This window comes from Bufo bufo, chromosome 9, assembly GCF_905171765.1.
Source record: "Bufo bufo chromosome 9, aBufBuf1.1, whole genome shotgun sequence".
Lineage (NCBI taxonomy): Eukaryota > Metazoa > Chordata > Amphibia > Anura > Bufonidae > Bufo > Bufo bufo.
In genome coordinates, this window is record NC_053397.1 from 110,800,382 (window position 1) to 110,814,485 (window position 14,104).

Sequence of the window (14,104 nt, forward strand, 5' to 3'; positions counted from 1 at the left end):
GTGGTGTGCGATAATGGGCGAAACCACGTTGCAGCTCTGGGACTAGCCGGTTTGACGCACATCCCTTGCCTGGCGCATGTGCTGAATTTGGTGGTGCAGAAATTCATTCACAACTACCCCGACATGTTAGAGCTGCTGCGTAAAGTGCGGGTCGTCTGTGCGCGCTTCCGGCGTTCTCATCCTGCCGCTGCTTGGCTGTCTGCTCTACAGCGTAACTTCGGCCTTCCCGCTTGTTAGCAGTTTTCTTCAGGCAGGTTTATGCTGGTATAAGATGAGGCATCAGACCTCCAACCCATGAATATTTCCCTGTGCAATAAATATCCAGTTTGCTTCTGATCAGGAGTTAAATAACCAGCCCAGACTGAACTTAGGTGGTTAAATATCTGACATCTTTACTTTTCAGCACATACTTATAGGGCTTTTTGGGGGTGGGCGCATATTGTCTCTCAAGATCCAATTGGAACAATCCTGGTATTTCTCAAGAGGCCTTTGGGAAACATGTGTTGTCAAAATACAGTTGAAACTTTGTTAAACAATGCTGGTATCTGCTATATACAATACTTGCAAAAGAGCTATTTTACATTGAACAGGTTTTCCTCTATATGCTAACAAGTTGAATAGGTTAACTTAGTTTGTTTCATTGTATGTGAGGTGAGATGTTAAATAGCTCCTTTGTTCAGGGAGGCTGCTATTGTGTCCAGCACTGGCAGGGTGTGATATGTGCTAATTCGATGTGCTGCATGCCATAAGAGATGAGGCTTGTATAATATATGTCTAATCTGGGATGTATCAAAAGTAAGATTATGAGAATCCCTTTCACCGCTCACCACCTCATATGCGACGTGCCCACCAGGTGGAACTCCACCTTGCACATGCTGGAGAGACTGTGCGAGCAGCAGCAGGCCATAGTGGAGTTTCAGCTGCAGCACGCATGGGTGAGTCACACTGCGGAACAGGACCACTTCACCACCAATGACTGGGCCTCCATGCAAGACCTGTGTGCCCTGTTGCACTGTTTCGAGTACTCCACCAACATGGCTAGTGGCGATGACGCCGTTATCAGTGTTACAATACCACTTCTATGTCTCCTTGAGAAAACACTTAGGGCGATGATGGAAGAGGATGTGGCCCAGGACGAGGAGGAGGAAGAGGGGTCATCTCTAACACTTTTAGGCTAGTCTTTTAGAAGTGGCTCAGAAAGAGGATTTTTGCAACAGCAGAGGCCAGGTACAAATTTGGCCAGCCAGGGCCCACTACTGGAGGACGAGGACTGGAGGAGGAGGAGGAGGAGGAGGATGGGGATGAAGCATGTTCACAGTGGGGTGGAATCCAACGCAGCTCAGGCCCATCACTGGTGCGTGGCTGGGGGGATACAGAGGACGCAGACGATACGCCTCCCACAGAGGACAGCTTGTCCTTACCTCTGGGCAGCCTGGCACACATGAGCGACTACATGCTGCAGTGCCTGCGAAACGACAGCAGAGTTGCCCACATTTTAACGTGTGCTGACTACTAGGTGGCCACCCTGCTGGATCCCCGTTACAAAGACAATGTGCCATCCTTAATTCCCTCACTGGAGCGTGATCGGAAGATGCGCGACTACAGGCGCACGCTGGTAGACGCGCTTCTGAGAGCATTCCCGACTGACACCAGGGGACAAGTGGAAGCACAAGGCGAAGGCAGGGGAGGAGGAAGAGGTCGCCAACGCAGCTGTGTCAGCGCCAGCACCTCAGAAGGAAGGGTTAGCATGGCCGACATGTGGAAAAGCTTTGTCACCTCGCCGCAACAACCGGCCCCAACTACTGATATGGAGCATGTTAGCAGGAGGCAGCATTTGAACAACATGGTGGAACAGTACCTGTGCACACGCCTACATGTACTGACTGATGGTTCTGCCCCATTCAACTTCTGGGTCTCCAAATTGTCCACATGGCCAGAGCTTGCCCTGTATGCCTTGGAGGTGCTGGCCTGCCCTGCAGCCAGTGTACTCTCTGAACGTGTATTTAGCACGGCAGAAGGCGTCTTTACAGACAGACGCAGCCGCCTGTCCACAGCCAACGTGGACAAGCTCACGTTCATTAAAATTAACCAGGCTTGGATCCCTCAGGACTTGTCTGTACCTTGTGCAGAATAGACCGTTCTAACAGCCTCAACCATCCATCCTTGTACTCAAGTGCACTTATTAGTTTTTTTATTTTTATATGTCCCAATATTTTGGGGGATACCCCTATGTAAAAATGCAAAATAACACACATCTGTGTTGGCTACCTATTCCTGTTTCGCCGCCGCTTCCACCTAGACCGCCATGTGAGCCTACACGCCAACATCCACCCATTAACCGCCTCCTCAACCTCTTCCTCCTTCATCATTCCTAATTTTTTTTATTTTTATGGTCTTTTATGTTTTTTTTTATTCATTTCCCTATCCACATTTGTTTGCAGAGAATTTGCAATGCTCTTAAGCACATTTTGCTGCCTTTTGCAGCCCTCTAGCTCTTTCCATGACATTTTTACAGCCATTTTAGTGCTCAAAAGTTCGGGTCCCCATTGACTTCAATGGGGTTCAGGTTCGGGGTCAAGTTCGGGTCCCGAACCCGAATTATTTTTTCAAGTTCGGCCGAACCTGCCGAACCCGAACATCCAGGTGTCCGTTCAACTCTATAAACGAGCTGTAGACAAGAACCGACCAACCTCAAGTTGATTGTTATTTTTTTTTTTTTTATATTACTAGAATTGATAATCTGATGCAACAATATGTATCCAATAATTATTTTTTTTAAAGCTTGAACATATGTTCCTTGCTCCTCTTGAAAAATTAACAAGATTACCAGGTTTAAGATATATTTGAAGAATGACAAATCCTGTTATTTCCTTTTATGTTTAAATAATCGGCAAATCTTTGTTTCTCTATTCTTTTAAAAAAAAATGATAAAACTGTATCGACGAGACATGATTTGACTCGCACTAATAAATGTTAAAAGCTTTTGTACAAATACGGTTGATAATATGTTTGTAATACTCTATATACAAAAATATCTCATTCATGTCAAAGACTTGTTATTATTCTGCAATATTTCAATAAAAAATTTTTTTGATCTAAATAGAGATCACCTTGACGTGTGGCAGACGGGCTCAAATATTTTTGTACAAAATGTATTTGCCAAGCATCTCTAATTTATTAGCATAGCATAAGCATTATAATATGTTTTTGTACTTTATTTAGTACTATTGCACTATGTGTTTTATTTATGTTTTCAGCAGTGGCAACGTGCACCTGCGCATTGGGATGTGCTGACTAACCCCCTTTTTTCTTTGTAGAAAAGATCAAGTGATTATGTGGCTGGAGGTATATTAGACAGTCAGTGGATAACAATTTTACTGTAGGCCAGTACAAATACATGTCAAATACATATGTTTAATAGAACGAAAAATATGAAATTGGATTAAAAACATATCACTGACAAATATCTGGTGTAGGGTATACGTTCCACCTATCAAAATTATATCACTGTCGTCGGGAACGCTATGAAAATCTGGTAAAACTAATACTTTATTATTTCACAAGAAGGGAAAAAGGGAGGGGGAAACTACAACCTATATTAAAATTCTAGAACACCACCTAACCACAATATGAGTCAGTTCAAGATGACGCATGAAGCCGCATGGCGCGGTAACGCTCAAATGTGGATAGGGTCACTAGAAAGTCCACTGCTGGTGCGTTACTAGAGGCTGCATCACTAGGCCAACCGGCCGTGTTGGATCCACTCAGCCTGGAGTATGCACCGTGTTGCGGACAGGGTGCTCTGTTCCAATACCAACTAGATGTGCCCTGGACTAAAATTAATGTACTAATCCATTGATAAACATCTGCCCGTAGATGCCGACCTCAATGGGAACCATCTGTTCAGTGATGAACCAGATGTCTGAGTGCCGGCCCTACAAGCACGAATCAAGGGACACTAGTCTAAGCTGGATGGAATAAACCCCAAAGGATAATAGGTGAAATTCGATAACATGTGGTCGTCACAGGTGTTGAATTTCTCCGAGGCCCCAACAATTAGGCATTCACCGGACAGAAAAGATTAAGTGATTATGTGGCTGGAGGTATATTAGACGGTCATTGAATAACAATTTTACTGCAGCCAGTGGAGTACAGGCCCCAAACATTAGGCATTCAACGTACAGAAAAGAACAAGTGATTATGTGGTTGGAGGTATATTAGACGGTCAGTGGATATCAATTTTTTTGCAGGCCAGTGAAACACAGACCCCAAACATTAGGCATTCACTGGACAGAAAAGATCAAGTAATTATGTGGCTGGAGGTACATTAGGCAGTCACTGTATATCAATTTTACTGCAGGCCAGTGGAGTACAGGCCCTAAACATTAGGCATTCACCGTACAGAAAAGAACAAGTGATCATGTTGCTGGAGGTACATTAGACATTCACCGTACAGAAAAGAACAAGTGATCATGTGGCTAGAGGTACATTAGACGGTGACCGTATAACAATTTTCCTGTTGGCCAGTTAGATTAGAGGCCCCAAAAAATTATGCATTCACCGTACAAAAAAGATCAAGTGATTATGTGGCTGGAGGTACATTAGGCTGTCACTGTATAACAATTTTACTGTTGGCCAGTTAGATTACAGGCCCCAAAATTTATGCATTCACCGTACAGAAAATATCAAGTGATTATGTGGCTGGAGGTATATTAGATGGTCATTGGATATCAATTTTACTGCAGGCCAGTGGAGTACAGGGCCCAAACATTAGGCATTCACCAGACAGAAAAGGTCTTTATATTTATATAAGACAGGGACCATTCTTTGTTCTGTGTGGTGGCGGATATGTGTGGGCTGGGATGAGGAAATTCAATTAAACGTGGTTGTCACAGGTGTTGAATTCCTCCAAGATCCATGCCTAATTCATTTTTAGAAATGTGAGGTAGTCCACACAGTTGTGAGCTAGGCGAGTGCGCTTATCGGTCACGATTCCCCCTGCTGCGCTGAACGTCCTTTCGGACAGCACACTGGAAGAGGGGCAAGCCAAGAGTTCCATGGCAAATTGTGCCAGCTCTGGCCACAGGTCAAGCCTGCACACCCAGTGGTCCAGGGGTTCCTCGCTTCTCAGAGCGTCCACATCGGCTGTTAACCCGATGTAGTCGGACACCTGTCGGTCTAGGCATTCCCTGAGGCTGGATCCGGAGGGCGGGCTCTCGATGGGTTGGCTGCAAGAATGATCTCATATCTGAAGTGACCAACACATCTTCAAACCGCCCTCTTCTTGCAGGTGTGGTAGGATTGGTAACCGCACCTGTTTCGCTGTGGGTGGAAATTCCTGTGCCAGTGCCCGCAAAAGCAGAATGAAGTATCTCTCACAGCAAGGCCTGGAAATGCTACATTCTGACAGTCCTCTGTGATGCTGGTAACATGAGTGCCATTTTGTGCTTGTACCGGGGGTCTAAGTATGTTGCCACCCAGTACTGGTCCTTGCCCTTTATGCTTTTTATACAGGGGAACCTCGTCAAACACTGGAGCATGAAGGCCCCCATTTGCACTAAATTGGAAGCGGTGGAGCGCCCTGGCTCCTGCTCATCGCCCAGGAAAATGTCATCCTCGGTCTCCTCCCCCCAGCCACGAACAACACCAGGGATCCCCGAAAAGTTTAAAGACTGCTTTTCTTGCTCCTCCTCCTCCTTCCCCCAGCCACCATCCTCCTCTGACTCCTCTTCAGACTCCTGCTGACTTGTCTCAGATGGAGTAGCCCCCCTGAGAATTCATTCAGCATTGCGACTTCCTCACCTTCCAGCTACTTACTCCTAGATGGCTTGATCAATGACATGATGCAATGCATGCTCCAGAAAGAAGGCGTAAGGTACGATGTCACTGATGGTGCCCTGGCTGTGACTGACCAGTTTGGTGATCTCATCAAATGGCCGCAGAAGTCTGCATGAGTCGCACATGAGCAGCCACTGAAAGGTGAAAAGAAACCAAGCTACCCAGAACCTGTCCTGCTGCCGAGTTCGTACAGGTATTCGTTAATTGCACGTTGTTGCTGGAGCAGCCTATCAAGCATATACAAGGTGGAGTTCCATCGCATCGGGCAGTCACAAATCAGACGTCTGACGGGCAGGTGGTGTCGCCGCTGAACATCAGCAAGGCGAACCATGGCAGTGTAAGATCTTCTAAAATGGTCAGAGATTTTCCTGGCCTGCTGCAAGACGTCCTGGACCCCAGGGTATATGCAACGAATCGCTGAACGACCAAGTTTAGGACATGTGCCATGCACGGCATGTGTGTCATTTTACTCTGTTTCAGTGCGCTCAGCAGATTGGCACCGTTGTCGCACACCACTTTACCAACTGTCAAATTGAGCGGGGTTAGCCACTGATCGGCCTGTGACCACAGAGCTGAAAGCAGTGCAGGGGATGGTGTGGCTCTTGGCTTCCAGGCAAAACAGTTGCAGCAAAGCATGGCAACGTCTTATCTGGCATGTCAAATAGGTTCTGGGGAGCTTGGGGGGTGCAGCAGAAGAGGCGGTAGCAGTGGAAAATGAGGAGTCAGCCGAGGAGGAGACGGAGGATGGAATAGGAGGGGTAGAAGAAGAGGGAGGCCTGTACGCAATCCGTGGCGTTAACACCAAATCCACACGGGTGCCACGGGTTGCATGCTTGACGGCCGTCAGAAGGTTCACCCTATGGGCAGTGAAAGTTATGTACCTTCCCTGCCCGTGATTGCTAGACCACGTGTCTGTGGTCAGATGTATCTTGGCACTGACACTGTGTGCCATAGATACATTCACTTGCCGCTAAACATGGCCATATAGCTCTGGTATTCCCTTCTGGGAGAAATATTTCCTCCCGAGGACCTTCCATTGCGGTGTGCCAATGGAAACAAATTTTCTAAAGGCCTCCAAGTCCACCAGTTTATATGGCAGTAGTTAGCGGGCTAGCAGTTCCGACAAGCCAGTGATCAGCCGTTGGGCAACAGAGTTATCTGGCATCATAAACTTTTTACGCTCGAACATTTGGTCCACGGAAGCCTGCTTTTTGCCAGATGAACGCAACAATGGCACAGTGGAAGGTGGAGTTGAGGACAAATGGGAGGAGAGAGGAGAATGAGGAGAGGCAGGACATGGAGTGCCAGGAGTGTGGCTTTGTGGGTTCTGACGGTGTTGCTCCCATTGGGCTCGGTGATGGGAGGCCAGGTGCCTTCTTAAGGCGGTCGTCCCTAGGTGAGTGTTGGGCTTACCGCGATTTATGCGTTGACAGTACAGGCTGCAGATGGCAGCACTATTGTCAGCAGCTGACATGTTAAAAAAAATCCCACACTGCGGAGCCATGTGTCGGCGTCCTGGGAGCGCCAAATGTGACCGTGCATGGTGGATGGCTTGCTCCAGATACATTTGCAGTCTGCTTTTTGCCTCCTGTGCACTGCAAGTTCTGCCTGCGTCTCCCCCTTATCTGCTGGTCCGTATCTCCCTCTGACCTCCCCGCCTCTTTCTATCTTGTGGGCACCCATGTGATGTCCATCGACACGTCATCATAGTCACCTTCACCAGCACTGACATTAGAGATCTCGGAGTATGCAGCAACAGCGGGGACCACCCTCCTTGGGCTGATCTGGGTACTGTCATCAGACCGCTGGTTGGCGGCTGTTTCTACTTCCTCTTCCTGATCCGATGCAAAGAATGGCTGCGCATCGGTAGGGTCTGGGAATGGATGGGAAAATAATTCCTCTGACTCCAGTGGAGGAGCTATGGTGGTGATGGTGTCTTTGGGGGTGCACACAGCAGAGAGTGAGGAGGCTGCTGATACAGAGGATGAGGAGGGTGCATAGGCGGAAGGCTGAGTGAGCCACTCAACCAACTCTGGTGCTTACTTTGACGTAATCGTACGCACCTTCTCCAACTTCCCACTTAGGCTCCGACCTGGTGCACCTGCTAGACCACTACCATCCCTGTGGAATGGCCGGCCTCTTCCTGCACTATAATATACTTTTTATGTTAGAAGGTATATTAAAAGTATATCACACCCCTCATTTTTTTTTTTTGGGGGGTGGGGCAACATGTATATCACACCAGTTGCAATTAGTTATTCCAATAGCGTTTGTCCCTCTATCTAGATGCGGTATCTCAGCAGAAGCGCACACAACTGCTGCACAATACAAATACACTATAATATACTTTTTATGTTAGAAGGTATATTAAAGGTATATCACACCCCTCATTTTTTTTTTTGGGGGGGGGCAAAGGTATATCACACCAGTTGCAATTAGTTATTCCAATAGCGTTTGTCACTCTATCTAGCTGCAGTATCGCAGCAGAACCGCACACAACTGCTGCACAATACAAATGCACTATAATATACTTTCTATGTTAGAAATTATATTATAGGTATATCACACCCCTCTGTATGTCACACCTATCGATAGCACAACTATACCAGTTCTTAAAAGGACCTCTCCCTACACTGGCAAAAAACTGAATGTAAAATGGCTGCCAGATTGGGTTTATATATAGGGTAGGGTGTATGTCCATGTGCTGAAATGTCTCAATTGGCTGTCCTGTCCCACCTGATGGATGTGTCATGGGTCAAAGTTCAGCGCAATACAAAAGAATATGGCTACGGCGGACTTTGCAATATGTTCGCATGTTCGGCGAACCGCGAACGAGCAAAGTTCGCCGCGAAACGACGCTGGTGGCGAGCCGTAAGGCCATCTCTAATGTCTGGCCCTGTCAATTAAGCTGGAGGGGAGAGCCTGCTGTGCAGGTGGGCAGACCCTTGTTGTACAACAAAGTTGATGAATAAATCAATTTGTACAAATTGATCTGCTCATCTCTAATACACACATTTACACCCCCTTCAAAGGCTCATTTCGGGCATGTCCAAATAGGCCAGAAAAAGAATACTGGTCACGGATTTTACAATACTGCTACAAATACACAGTAAAATCGACGTATTTTACATGCATATTTAATTGTGAATTTGCCAAAAATGTCACCCTATGCATTTAAAATAATGGAATCCACAGAACTTCACAGTAGTAATGCCCACGTGTGCCCCCTTCACAGTAGTTAGGCCCACATTGTGCCCCTTTGACAGTAGTAATGCTTACATATGCCTCCAGATGTGCACGCTTCACAGTAGCTATTCCCAGATATGCCTCTTTCACAGTAGTTATGCCCAGATGTACCCTGTTCACAGTAGGTATGCCCACATTGTGCCCTTTACAGTAATTATGCTCACATTGTGCCTTTCACAGTAGTAATGCCCACATTGTGCTTTTCACAGTAGTAATGCCCACATTGTGCCCCTTCACAGTAGTTATGCCCACATTGTGCTCTTCACAGTAGTAATGCATACATTGTGTCCGCTTCACAGTAGTTATGCCCACATTGTGCCCCCTTCACAGTAGTAATGCCCACATTGTGCCCCTTCACAGTAGTTATGCCCACATTGTGCTTTTCACAGTAGTAATGCCCACATTGTGCCCCCTTCACAGTAGTTATGTCCACATTGTGCCCCCTTCACCGTAGTTATGCCCAGATATGTGCCCCATCACAGTCCAGTACCACGATGTGTGAGGGCATATGGTGGTGCTACTGCAGGGGAGCACCGGCAGCTGAATGGTGAAGTGGGGAATGAATGGCTCCTTGCTTCAACATTACAATCAGCTGTCTCTGCATCCTATGGACATAGAGACAGCAGACAGTGGGACATACCTCAGCCATTCCAGGACTGCAGGATAGCCACTGCAATCCAGGACTGTCCCGCTGGATCTGGGATGGTAGGGAGGTATGCTGTACACTGTATATAATGATAATAATGTGATCCCCCATTGCAGTGTACAGGGGGTCCCACATCTCTATATACAGTGTGTAGGAAGGAGAGGGCACACATTTATAGATGTGAGACTAGTGGCTGCTGCTAATATCACAGACCTCAGTTATTACAGCCATACTGACAGGTCAGAAGGGGTTAAAACTCCTGACTTTTTGGTATGGTACAGTGCAGAGGAAAGATACTTGGATCCTCACAGTTTGTGACTCTGTAGTCAGTTTGCTGGGCATCAGTCAAGGAGAGCTCCTCCTCACACAGTCTCCACTCCTCCTGTAAAGCTTCTTTATTCCTACTTTTAACAAGCGTTCCTACTAAGCAGGGGTGCACCTAGTCTATCTACTGCCAGAGGCGAAAACTGAAATGGCAAACCCTCCAAATTTTCAATTTTCATAGTGTACTCTCTCTCCTTGCTGCAGGAGACAAGCTCAATAAAAGTCTATGGGCTAGTCTCATTAACTTCTAATACAGAGATGAGTGCGACATACTATATCAGCGCTTCTCTTTCCTCTTTGTAATGATTGTTGGCAATGTTAGCACTCAGACCTCCACCAATCAAAACCTTTGATATGTAACTATGACATATCAAAAGTTTTGCGACCCCATTGAAGTGAATGGGTCTGCATCCGACCTGCAAAAAATGCGGATCGGATGCGGACCAAAAATATGTTCTTGTGTATGACCCCTTAGAGTTTCCCTTTCCAGTTTTTATCCACTGTGATGCAGGCAGTGCTGTCTTTATTTGTATACTTTACATAATTTGGTCCCCTAAGTTTACTACTTGTTTTTTTTACATTACATTTCCTCCATAACCTGGCATCCCATATCATCTTCCTAAGACTATTGCATCTAAGTGCATTATCTTTAGAACATACCGTTTGGACATTTTGTACTTTTTGTATACTATATCTATGGTCATGCTCTCTTTACTTGGCAGTTGTACCAAACCTGTAAATTGAAAAGAAATGGTCAGTTAATAATAATCATTATCATGTTTTATACTGAATATGTGTATTAAATAACAAATTCTGAAAATGAATATTTTTTTATAAAATTACTTGCTCTTACACTATGCATTACATAGTCATGTTAATTTTTTTTTAAACCAGTGAAATTCTACATATATGGATATATTTTATGAAAAACATGTACGGCTATAGAAAGCACAGCTTCTCTGTCAAGTGGATTATAGGAACCTTTAATACGTTCCAGACCCAGGCAAATTTGCTGCTTTCACTGAAGAGTGAACAGTCACAACAAAGAGGACATATCACTGCATGGATCTCCTGGCATTTTTTATTTTTCTCTCTTCACTTGGTCACATTTTGTGCTTAACGGGGTTCTCCGAGCTTTTAATATTGATGACCTTTCCTCAGGATAGGTCATCAATATCAGATCAGCTGTATGAGGAGACTACGCACGCAGTGTGCACATGGCGTTTCCCGTCTCTCTTCCTGCTGCTGCTATATCTATGGTAAGGCAGCAGCAGAGTAGGAAGAGAGACGGGAGACTGCACGGGCACACTGTGTGCGCCGTCTCCTCATAAGGCTGATCGGCGGGGGTGTCGGACCCCTGCCGATCTGATATTGATGACCTATCCTGAGTATAGGTCATCAATATTAAAAGTCCAGAGAACCCCTTTAAGTGCATATTCAGGAAATACATTCTAGGACTATCACCAAAAGAGTACAAAAAACTACTGGCAGCAAAAATCTATTGGCTAATATTTTCATTGCCAATGTCAATTAACCAGCAATAATATTGAAACTTAAAGAGGTTGCGCAGTAATATTGATGACCTATCCTCAGAATAGGTCATCAATATCTGAGCGGTGGGGGTCCAACTCCCTGCACCCCTGCCGATTAGCTGTTTGAAGAGGAGGCTACTTCCTCTTCAAGATTACACTGTGCATCGACTCGGAAGTCTCATCGGTGCAGTGTAATTACAAGTACTTTTTCCATTCACTTGAATGAAACAAACCTTTATAATTACACTGCCCCACCAGCTGCAAGCGTGTGTGCAGTGTAATCTTGAAGATAACGTAGCGACGCCTCCTCTTCAATCAGCTGATGCTGCACAACCCCTTTATAACAGCAAATGGCTAATAGTTAAAGGCAATGGACATGCATTTTTATTATTTGTTTGGGGCTAAAAAACATTTATTTTCTATAGTTCTTGTTTACAAATTTTCAACCTGTTTGTCTTCTGCAGCCTACATGTTTTCACATATAATGTATGCTGCTTTTCCCCCTTTACAGTGAAATCCATCAGAGGAGTTATCTGACCGCTTGTAATTAGAGATGAGCGAATTGAAACTGACGAAGTGGAATTCGATCCAAATTTCAGGAAAAATTTGATTTGCAACGAACGCAAATTTCCTAGCACTTCGTAGTAACGAATTGCAATTTTTCCTAAAATGGTGGTAAAATGGCAGCTACAGGTGTGAGGACATGGGGCATTGAACTCTGGTAAGGCGGGATGACCCATAATGCCATGCATGCAGCCAATCAGCAAGCCCTGTGATGTCACAGCCCTATAATTACGGTGGCCATCTTGGATTCAGACATTTTCCAGCGTTCGGAGTGCAGGGACAGACATGAGAAGGCGCTAAGGACAGCAATCGGAAAAACCTCAGTGTGACAAAAAGAAACGGAAAAAACGATTTATAAGTGCAGGGAAAGGATAGGGAGGAATCATTTCACAGCATCTTAGTGCAGGGATAGACGTCTGAAGGCGCTAGCGACAGTGCTAGAAAAACGATTTACAAGGGCAGGTAAAGATTATTTGGGGATCCAAATAGCCATTACACAGCTCTGTCATTCCAGCAATTTGTTCTTGGGGTGCAAGTGCTATGTTGAAAAGCCTTTAGTGGCTTGTATTTGTGGAAAAAGAAAAATATATACGCAGTTCACTTCAGCAGTATTATGTGGTGAAAGCGTTTAGTGGAGTATTTCAGTACAAAAAGAAAAATATATACGCAGTTCACTTCTGCAGCTATATGTGTTTAAAGCTTTTAATGGCGTATTTCATTACAAAAAGAAAAAAATATTCTCAGTTCACTTCTGCAGCTGTTTGTGGTGAAAGCATTTAGTGGCGTATTTCAGTAGAAAAATAAAAATATATACGCAGTTCACTTCTGCAGCTACATGTGGTGAAAGTGTTTGGTGGCCTATTTCAGTACAAAGAAAAATATATTCTCAGTTCACTTCTGCAGCTATATGTGGTGAAAGCGGTTAGTGGCCTATTTCAGTACAAAAAGAAAAATATATATGCAGTTCACTTCTGCAGTTGTGGTGAAAGCGTTTAGTGGAGTATTTCATTACAAAAAGAAAAATATATACGCAGTTCACTTCTGCAGTTATATGTGGTGAAAGCGTTTAGTGACGTATTTTAGTACTAAAAGAAAAATATATATGCAGTTCACTGTTGCAGTTATCTGCGGTAAAAGCTCTTAATGGCCTATTTTAGTACAAAAATAAAAATATATACGCATTTCACTGTTGCAGTTATTTGTGGTGAAAGCGTTTAGTGGCCTATTTCAGTACAAAAATATATTCTCAGCTCACTTCTGCAGTTAAATGTGTTGAAAGCGTTTAGTGGCCTATTTCAGCGCAAAAAATATATACCGTATTCTTCACCCTATAAGACGCACCGGCCCATAAGACGCACCTAGGTTTTTGGGGAGGAAAATAAGAAAAAAAATAGGGTGTGCTTTTGGTGGGTTTGGAACTAATGGTGGTCTGTGGATGGCACTATTACTGGGGATCTGTGGATGGCACTGTTATGGGGGGATCTGTGAAGGACACTGTTATGAGGGGATCTGGGGATGGCACTGTTATGGGGATCTGTGGATGACGCACTGTTATGGGATGATCTGTGGATGACGCACTGTTATGGGGGGGATCTGTGGATGAAGCACTGTTATGGGAGGATCTGTGGATGACGCACTGTTATGGGGGGATCTGTGGATTACGCACTGTTATGGGGGGATCTGTGGATGACGCACTGTTATGGGGGGATCTGTGACGGACACTGTTACAGGGGGGATCTGTGGCTGGCACTGTTAGAGTGGGGATCTGTGGCTGGCACTGTTAGAGGGGGGATCTGTGGCTGGGACTGTTACAGGGGGGGATCTGTGGCTGGCACTGTTACAGGGGGGATCTGTGGGTGGCACTGTTACAGGGGGGATCTGTGGGTGGCACTGTTACAGGGGGATCTGTGGGTGGCACTGTTACAGGGGGGATCTGTGGGTGGCACTGTTACAG

At 45.3% G+C, this 14,104-nt stretch overlaps 1 protein-coding gene across 2 annotated transcripts in view; it reads right to left on the reverse strand.

Annotated features, from left to right (window-relative positions):
* Positions 1-14,104, reverse strand: part of LOC120978499 (flavin-containing monooxygenase 5-like) — a 463,632-nt gene that overhangs the window by 8,790 nt on the left and 440,738 nt on the right. For both annotated transcript variants that reach the window (XM_040406667.1, XM_040406666.1), the window contains exon 8: positions 10,715-10,787. In XM_040406667.1, coding sequence (XP_040262601.1) covers positions 10,715-10,787 — 73 coding nt within the window. The remainder of the gene's footprint in view (positions 1-10,714; positions 10,788-14,104) is intronic.